Here is a 10,293-nt window from a genome sequence, read left to right as displayed (position 1 = left end):
TCCTTAGAAAGGTTTTCCCTCAAAAAATCAAAGAGAGTCTTGAAATCCCCGATCAGAACAGGATATTGAGGTCTCCAAACCACAATCTCCCTGCAAGGATTAGCTTCCAATGCAGCAGCCAGTCTTGCTACTTCCAATTCATCCACAAAGGGCTTTTCTTCCAAGGTATATCTTCCTCCGAGACGAGCAAACCAGAAGTCTTCATAGCTTCTCAGAATTCCACGAGGCCGTGGAGCAGCTTCTACACAGGCTTCCCGAAGTTCTATAAAAAGAGCATCTGATTCTCTGCATAAGATTCTCCAGAACTTCCGCATAGCGACGTCATTCAATCCAGAACTTTCAGCAATTCTGAGAGTATCAAAGATACATCTGAGATTCCTCTTTACCTTTTCAAAAATTATCAGCTTCCTTTTTCTGGTTTTCTCCTTTTCAACAACTTCAACAATCTCAGCATTGTTATTTGACTTCTTCTTCTTCTCAGCTTCCTTCTTATTTTTCTCAAATTCAACAGAAACAGCCTTAACAACCTTTGCAATGACTTCTTCTGGAACCACTTCTCTCTCAGTGGCAGCAGCAACTTTCTGAACTACCTTCACCTGATTAACAGAAGGATGATCAAACTTTCTTTTGGTCCTTCCTTCCTTCTTGCGATTTATTTTAACAGGAGCACCTTTCTCTTGACCTTTAAGACTTTTATCCTCTTTTTGAGACTTCAGATACTTAGTTCTGACTTCTGGTACCTCACTATTGAAGAAGGTTTCAAATTCAGCTAGAACGGGTTCTCTTCTGATTCTTGTTCCAGCAAGAGGTTGGGGAGTTTTGATGATATTATCAATCACCTTCATCTTCTTTAAAGTGTGAGCATTCAGGCAACTCCCAAAGGTGACAGCAAGGTCTTTGATAATACCTTCAGCTTCCAGGTTCTCAACAATCTTGGAATGAACCAGAAGATTTGTGATGATTCTACCAAAAGGAATAGTGGTACAACTTTTTTCTCTGAAGGCATTTCTGGAATCCTTCACAGCCTTCCACATATGGTTGAAGATAATGTAGATAGCATCAACCTTCTTCTTAGTGGCAATGCAATAAAGAATGTATTTTTGCTTATTGTTGACGAAGTCAGAAGCATGTGTTCCTTTCCTGTGATAGAAACACCCAAGAAGAATCTTGGTCCAGATTTTGTAGAGGTGTCTCATGTCCTTGACATGCTTTGTTTCATTTACATCTGTGTAGAGAGTAGATAAAACATCTTTCCATTCAGCCCTCTGGTCGATTTCAAAAACCCCTTCAGGGTTTCTCAGATCAAACATCATTCTTAGAATGTTCTCAGTTACTACCACAAACTTTCCATGGACGAAAGACAAGATGGATTTAGGGGCGACAACTGCATGCACCCAGAATTCCTTGACGAGATCTGGATAGACTGGTCCACAGAACTCAGCGAACAGTGAATTCCATCCTCGAAAGATGACATCTTCTTTAAGATTATATTGGTGTTCTTCAATGTTATCAAAATCAACCATGAGTTCACATAGAAATTACAATTCATCCTTAGGAATGGAGCACGCAACAACCGGAGTGAGTTCCTGATTTTCTTCATTTTGAATATTGAGAGGAACAGATGAACCAACATTTTGAGATGAAGAAGCAGCCATTGAAGCAGAATGAACAAATAAGAAGAACAAATTCTGGGTTTAGGGTTTTAGAAGAGACTAAGAAGTTTTCAAAAGAAAGTATGCAAGAAGAAAGAGAGAATGAGAGCGAAAAAGATAAATGATATGATTTGAAAGGAATATATAGAGACGGATTTGAGAAAAAGAATGCAATAAAGTTTTGAGAATGAACAGTTACAGAATCAAAAGAAATCAATTATATTAAATGATAAGTGACGTTAGGTGAGAGAACATGGTAATGAAATGATGTAACACAGTTACCTAGGTTGGCGTATTTTCAACTGCACGCTTTGTACTAACCGTACATACACGTGTTCATCATCATAAAGTAGATGACAGCTGTATTTTTTTGAAAGGACTTTACGCCTTCTGATTCTGATCACTGCTTCTGATTGTCATTCTTTAGAAATGATCTTGTTCTGATAGGATCATCTTTCTTCCCAAGGATCACATCTTCTGAATGAGCTGAAGCAAGTCTAGGTGATCTTCTGACTGTTGGTTCTTCAGAAATCCTGAGATTCTCTAAAGATGCAGCAACTTGATCTTCTGATCCATTGCTTCTGAGACTTCCAGCTTCTGCATCTTTGCTTCTTGGTTCTGCAGCTTCTGATATATCAATATCTATATCTGCAAAATTCTCAAGCTGCTTTGGTTTTTCAAGACCAAGCTTATCATCAAACCTGATATTGATTGATTCTTCTACAATCAATGATTCAGTATTGTATACTCTGTAGCCTTTAGAGCGTTCAGAATATTCAAGAAGGAAACATTTTTGTGCTTTAGAATCAAACTTACCAAGATAATCTTTAGTATTCAGAATAAAACACACACATCCAAAAGGATGAAAATATGAAATGTTGGGCTTTCTGTTCTTCCACAATTCATAAGGATTCTTATTTAGAATAGGTCTTATAGAGATTCTATTCTGAATATAGCATGCGGTGTTTATTGCTTCTGCCCAGAAATGCTTGGCCATATTGGTTTCATTGATCATGGTTCTGGCCATTTCTTGTAGAGTCCTATTCTTTCGCTCTACAGCTCCATTTGGTTGTGGAGTTCTAGGGCAAGAGAAATCATGGGCAATACCATTTTATTTGAATAACTCCTCAAAGAATCTGTTCTCAAATTCGCCACCATGATCACTTCTGACCCTTATGATCTTGCACTCCTTCTCAGATTGGATCTGAGTGTAGAATTCAAAGAACACTGAATGAGACTCATCCTTGTGTTTCAAGAACTTTACCCATGTCCAGCGGCTATAATCATCTACGATGACTAATCCATATTTCTTCCCTCTGACAGATGCTGTTTTGACTGGGCCAAACAGATCAATGTGCAAGAGTTCTAACGGCCTTGAGGAAGAGACAACATTCTTAGACTTGAATGCAGGTTTGGAGAACTTGCCCTTCTGACATGCTTCACAAAGAGCATATGATTTGTATTTCAGATTAGGGAGTCCTCTGACCAGATTTAGTTTGTTAATCTGAGAAATCTTTCTCAAACTAGCATGTCCTAATCTTCTGTGCCAGACCCATTGCTCTTCAGAAATAGACATAAGGCAAGTCACCTTCTGCTTCTCAAGATCTGAAAGATCAATCTTATAAATGTTGTTCTTTCTCTTGCCTGTAAATGGATTGAGCCATCCTTCTGACTTACAGCCTTGCAAGACTTTTGATTGAAGATTATATCATAACCATTGTCACTTAATTGACTTATGGACAATAAGTTATGCGTTAATCCTTCTACAAGAAGTACATTAGTTATGGAAGGAGAGTTACCAAGACTTATGGTTCCAGAGCCAATGATTTTGCCCTTCTGATCTCCTCCAAACTTGACTTCTCCACCTGGTTTAAGCACCAGGTCTTGGAATGTAGACCTTCTTCCCGTCATGTGTCGCGAGCACCCAGAGTCCAGGTACCATGACATTTTGCTTTTTGTCTTCTTTGCAGCCAAGGATATCTGCAACAGAAATTATCTTCTCCTTAGGTACCCATAATTTCTTGGGTCCTTTCTTGTTAGTTCTCCTCAAGTTCTGATTGAACTTGGGTTTAGCAATATATTTAACAGGAGGAACAACATGATATTCTTTAGGTTTGTCAGCATGATATTTCTTAGGATGTGTCACATGCTTCTTGGTGTGAACAGTGTTAAACTTCTGTGCATGTGAAGTGAACCTAATATCATGTGCATGGCCATATTTGGACTGATCATACAATGACTTGTATGTGATCTTCAGATCATCAACAGGTTCAAATTTATGTGAGGTATCGCCCTCATAGCCAAAACCAAACCTTCTGTTTCCAGAAACACCATATATCATAGAAGCAAGATGACTTCTGCCAATACTTCTAGATAAGAACTTTCTGAAGCTCGAGTCATATTCTTTCAGAATATGATTCATGCTAGGAATGGATTTTTCTGTTTCAGAAGGAGATCCACTATCTTTGGATAGATTTAAAACTTTTTCCTTCAGTTCAGAATTTTCCAATTCCAGCTTCTTAGTTTCAAATTCAAACGGCTTCTTCAGCTTTTTGTATTTGATACTAAGATGAGCCTTGAGTTCCAGAAGTTCTGTTAGACTGGAAACTAACTCTTCTCTAGATAGTTCAGAAAATACCTCTTCAGAATCAGATTCTGATGTAGATTCTGATCCATCATCTTCTGTAGCCATCAGCGCGAAGTTGGCTTGTTCTCCTTCAGAGTCTGATTCTGGTTCTGATTCAGAATCATCCCATTTTTCCATAAGAGCTTTCTTCTTATGAAACTTCTTCTTGGGATTCTCCTTCTGAAGTTTTGGACACTCGTTCTTGTAATGTCCAGGCTCATTGCATTCATATCAGACAACCTTCTTCTTGTCAGATCTTCTGTCACCAGAAGATTTTCCACGTTCAAATCTCTTTAAACTTCTGAAGCCTCTGAACTTCCTTTGCTTGCTCTTCCAGAGTTGGTTTACCCTTCTGGAGATCATGGACAGTTCATCTTCTTCTTCAGATTCTGATTCTTCAGGATCTTCTTCTCTAGCCTGAAAAGCGTTAGTGCATTTTTTAACATTAGATTTTAAAGCAATAGACTTACCTTTCTTTTGAGGCTCGTTTGCGTCCAGCTCTATTTCATGGCTTCTCCAGGCACTGATAAGCTCTTCCAAAGAAACTTCATTCAGATTCTTCGCAATCTTGAATGCAGTCACCATTGGACCCCATCTTCTGGGTAAGCTTCTGATGATCTTCTTTACGTGATCAGCCTTGGTGTAGCCTTTATCCAGAACTCTCAATCCAGCAGTTAGAGTTTGAAATCTTGAGAACATCTTCTCAATATCTTCATCATCCTCCATCTTAAAGGCTTCATATTTCTGGATTAGAGCAAGAGCTTTAGTCTCCTTGACTTGAGCATTTCCTTCATGGGTCATTTTCAATGACTCATATATATCATAGGCCGTTTCCCTGTTAGATATCTTCTCATACTCAGCATGAGAGATAGCATTCAGCAAAACAGTCCTACACTTATGATGATTTCTGAAAAGCTTCTTCTGATCATCATCCATTTCTTGCCTTGTAAGCCTTACGCCACTAGCTTTTACTGGATGTTTGTAACCATCCATCAGAAGATCCCATAGTTCACCATCTAGACCAAGAAAGTAATTTTCCAGTTTATCTTTTCAGTATTCAAAGTTTTCACCATCAAATACTGGTGGTCTAGTATAACCATTGTTACCATTATATTGCTCAGCAGAGCCAGATGTAGATGCAGATGGATTTGTTGGAATATCACCAGCCATCTTCTACTGAAGTGTTTTTCTCTTCCTGAATCTTTTCTAAACACGGTTAAGTGCTTGCACCTTAGAACCGGCGCTCTGATGCCAATTGAAGGATAGAAAAACACTTAGAAAGGGGGGGTTTGAATAAGTGTAGTCTAAAAACTTGAACGATAAAAACAATTTGCACAGTTATTTTTTATCCTGGTTCGTTGTTAACTAAACTACTCCAGTCCACCCCCACGGAGTGATTTACCTCACCTGAGGATTTAATCCACTAATCGCAACAGATTACAATGGTTTTCCACTTAGCCCACGACTAAGTCTTCTAGAGTATCCTGATCACAACCTGATCACTCTAGGAACAAATGCTTAGGCACGAGCTAAGACTTTCTTAGAGTATCCTGACCACCACGTGATCACTCTAATTACAACTGCTTAGACACAAGCTAAGACTTCCTAGAGTATCCTGATCAACACTTGATCACTCTAGTTGCTTACAAATTAATGTAATCAAATAAGAGTTTTACAATGCTTCTGAAAAGCTATAATCACAACAGTGATATTTTTCTTAAAGTTTAAGCTTAATCTCACTAATATATTACAACAGCAATGTAGTGAGCTTTGATGAAAATGAAGTTTCCGAGCTTTGAGTTGAACAGCGTTTCAGCAAGTTTTTCAGAATAAGTTCGTTAAGAATTCGTAACCTTGCTTCTCATCATAACTTCATACTTATAGGCACTTGAGAAGATGACCGTTTGGAGCATTTAATGCTTTGCGTATTCCGTACAGCATTGCATTTAATGTTTCACGCTTTTGTCAACTACCTCGAGCCTTGTTCACGCTGTGTCTACTGACGTTGTCTTTAATAGCTTCTAACGTTCCTTTTGACAGTCAACGTAGCCTGCCATCTTGTACTTGCTTCTGATATGATGTTTGTGTTTACAACGTTTGAATATCATCAGAGTCAAACAGCTTGGTCCAGAGCATCTTCTTGTCTTCTAACCTTGAAGTGCTTCTGAGCGTGATACCATGAGGACTTCAGTGCTTCTGCTTCTGAACTCAAGTTCTTCTGATGCTTTCATAGACCCATGTTCTGATTCTGCCTTGACCATCTTCTGATGTCTTGCCAGACCATGTTCTGATGTTGCATGCTGAACCTTCTGAGTCAAAGCTTCTGAGCGCTGATTTGTGCATACTCTTTATATATTTCCTGAAAGGGAAATTGCAATGTATTAGAGTACCACATTATCTCACACAAAATTCATATCCTTGTTATCATCAAAACTAAGAATATTGATCAGAACAAATCTTGTTCTAACAAATGATCCACGTGTGAACAAGATTGTTGCATCTCTTCCATGCAACGTAATTGAGATCGTTGAAATCAGGTACTTCAGTTGTTCCATCAACAAACTGAAATTTGTTCTTCATGGCCAATTCTCTTCTCATCTTCATCGACCATGCATGATAGTTTTCTCCAGATAACGCTGGTGTAATGCAAACAGTTGCAGGATTTTCAGATGGATGAATGTAGTATGGATCAAGTTAATCCTGTATTTGATTGTTGTTATTCCTTCTCCCAGCCATTGCAATCGCAACAAATCAAGAACGAGAAGAAACAATATGATGAATCAATAATCAATGGGAAAAATTTTGATCGATACGAATCAACCAATCAACATGAAACAAATGAATCAATGATCGAAGCGTAAACTTCAGAATCAAATGCAGCGGAAACAGAACAGGATTAACCTGCTCTGATACCATCAAAGAAGGTAACAATCTCCATTGAAGAAGAAGAATCAACACACAAAAATGATAAGGAGAAAGAGTAAGGAGGAAGAAATTGATTCATTCATTGATTGGTGAAGTTAGTTACAATCTACAGTTATATAACAACATAAATGTAACTAACTAAAACAGGATTGAAAGGTATCTAATCCAATGCATGAGGATGCATGGTAACATGGTAAACACACACTAATAGTGAGCTATGTGATTGGATCATTTGCATGCATCTTGTTACGTGATTCTTCTATTGTTAATATGAGATAATCTTCAAATATTAAGGAAATTCATGCAATTTTTTTTTTTTGGGGGAAGTTTTTCAAAAAACACTCATATGTTAGAAGAAGAATAGGTATTAACCTTTTATTTTAAAAATTATCAACCGTTTTAATTTGATTTTCTAAACAAAATAAAATGATTGTTTAAAATGAAAAAAAGGGTCAATCTAACTCATAGTGAGATACAAGAATGATACTTTCATTAGATTTATATTTTTAGAGAATTAAATTATTTAGTTTTTTAAGACTACTGATAATTCAAGAAATGAGCGACTTAATTATTGTTAAACTTTTACTTATTGATCTTTATAGCAATTATTAAGTTGTTATATAAATATTGGGTGTTCACGGTGCGGTTTTGACAACATAACATTGTATTTAGACATTTATACATTATCAAATAACAACAAAACTCGTCATATTTTGACAACAACTTTCCATTTAAAATGTAAAAATTAAATTTGACAAAAGTGGAATAATAAACATAAAACAATATAAAAATTATTATAATGAAAAAAAATAGAAGAAACGGGAGATTAGTGAAGATGAATAAGAAAAGAGTTGAGAGATTAGAGAAAAAGATGTGCGATAAAAACGAAATTGAAATAGAAAATATTTGCATAAAAATGAGAAGGTGAAAAAGAAAGAATCTAAGAGAGTAGATTAGAGAAAAAGAGTGAAGATGTATGTGGCAAAGAAGACGCGATAATGCTATTAGAGATTTGAGAAGATTGAGACTAAGGTATAATATGTGTAAGGATGAGAAAATTGTTCGTAATAATAAGGTTAAAGTATAATAGGTTTAAGTTGGGGGTGGATGTGAGTTAAGTAAAAGTTAGGTTGTAACATAATGCGGTTTGATTCGGTTTGGTTCGGTTTACAAAATACAAACCACAAACCAAATTGAACCGTGCGGTTCTGTTAAAAGATGACTCAAACTAATCCGAACCAAATGCGATTTTTTACGGTTTTGGTTTGGTTTAATTTGGTTTGCGGTTTTCTATTGAGTTGGTTTGATTTTGAACACCTCTAACTAAAACTATTTATTTTGTAAAAAATATGATTTTATAAAATGAGACATACAATGTTAAAATAATTTCTTATAAATTAAATTAATTTTGTACGCGTTAACTTTTTTAGAGAAATTTCTATGATAATATATATATATATATATATATATATATATATATATATATATATATATATATATATATATATATATATATATATATATATATATATATATAATAGGATCAAATGACACCAAAATGTCAAAGTTTAATTTGACATCAAATTTCAACCGTTAAAAGAATTGATCAAATAGAAATAATAAATGAAATAAAATAATAAAATTAACTATGTTTATGACCGTTTCATCAAATACTATTAACTGTTAAGATTTTGTGTCAAATTAAACTTTGACACCTTAGTGTCATTTCATCCTATCCCTATATATATATATATATATATATATATATATATATATATATATATATATATATATATATATATATATATATATATATAAAAGAAATGATAATCTATATCTTTTTCCATTTTATATGGTGAAGGTTTTCTCCTAAAGTCAACATATCCTCCATTTATATATTAATTAGGGTTCGGTCACTGGTTCCTCCACTTATTTCCTCTTCTTTTAGGATGTCAACTGGTTAACTAGTTGAAATAATATTTTTATTTTAATCTCTATATTCTTAAATTTGTCACATTTGAGTATTTTGGTAAATAAATAATGAATGATAAAATAATTTTTGTTTTTGACAAAATGAACAATAAAATGATATTAAGGTAAAAATTTGGTTGATTACCCATCGTCAGATAACACAATGATATTTAATCTCTTCTTAAAAACAAAAAAAAAAAAATCTCTTCCGATATTAGTGATTATTGAAGGATCTAGTTGAAAATATTTAAAAAATTTAGCAGTATTTCATTACCGGATCCAGATCACATCTAAATCTTTTTCGTAGTCCTTTTTAAATTTAAATTTTTTAATTAAATAATTTGAGCGTGGTTCCAAATGAATTTAAAATTAAGTACTTCATTCTTGGATTTAATATTTCATATTTTTTTTTATAAAAAGAATAACTATTACGAAATGCACATAGTTATGAACATTGTTAAATATTATATGAATAAAAAACTATTTAGTAAAACAATATATAAGTCATAAAAGTAAGAAAACCATATATATATCAAATTAAACACATATAGTAGAAATTGTCCATTTTATTTAACAATGATATATTATGTTAACATGCATGGCCTTTAGGGACCTTACGACCACATAAATTAAGTAAAATTTCTATGGGAATATTAATATTTATCCCCAAAATATCAGCTTTGACTGCTGCACAAATGCACAAATGTGCCTCAACATCGATAAGACCAGCAATGAGGGAGCAACATGGCTTGGCTTGTGGAGCACCAATTATAATAGACAGCAAATCTTTCACCACATTCACACAAACACTTAAATCAGGACAATGCTTCGATTGTGAAGCAATTGGCACATGAGCAGAGCAAAGAGTGGCAAAGAAGAGAGTGGCAATGATAATGGATGCAACACTCTTTGAACCCATTTTCAAGTGTTTAATTTTATTTGTGTCATTTAGTGAAGATTGAAGACATTATTTATAGGAAAAATAATGGATACAACACTCTTTGAACACTTTTTTTATTGTTTTTTCATTAGTTAATGCATTATTTTTTCCTTAAATTAGATTCATTTTGATGTTTTTTCTTTTTTTTAATCAAAGAGGAAGGCTAGAGGATTTCTTTT

At 34.6% G+C, this 10,293-nt stretch overlaps 1 protein-coding gene across 1 annotated transcript; it reads right to left on the bottom strand.

The window, feature by feature from the left end:
- Nucleotides 1-9,763: 9,763 nt before the first annotated feature.
- Nucleotides 9,764-10,093, bottom strand: LOC131629331 (lipid transfer protein EARLI 1-like). The gene has a single exon (XM_058900116.1). It carries the CDS (start codon nucleotides 10,091-10,093, stop codon nucleotides 9,764-9,766), a length of 330 nt encoding a protein of 109 aa, XP_058756099.1.
- Nucleotides 10,094-10,293: the final 200 nt, after the last annotated feature.

Source organism: Vicia villosa, unplaced genomic scaffold (genome assembly GCF_029867415.1).
Source record: "Vicia villosa cultivar HV-30 ecotype Madison, WI unplaced genomic scaffold, Vvil1.0 ctg.000559F_1_1, whole genome shotgun sequence".
Taxonomy (NCBI): domain Eukaryota; kingdom Viridiplantae; phylum Streptophyta; class Magnoliopsida; order Fabales; family Fabaceae; genus Vicia; species Vicia villosa.
The sequence above is the reverse complement of the archived record's forward strand: the minus strand, read 5'-3'. Positions and strand labels throughout refer to the sequence as shown.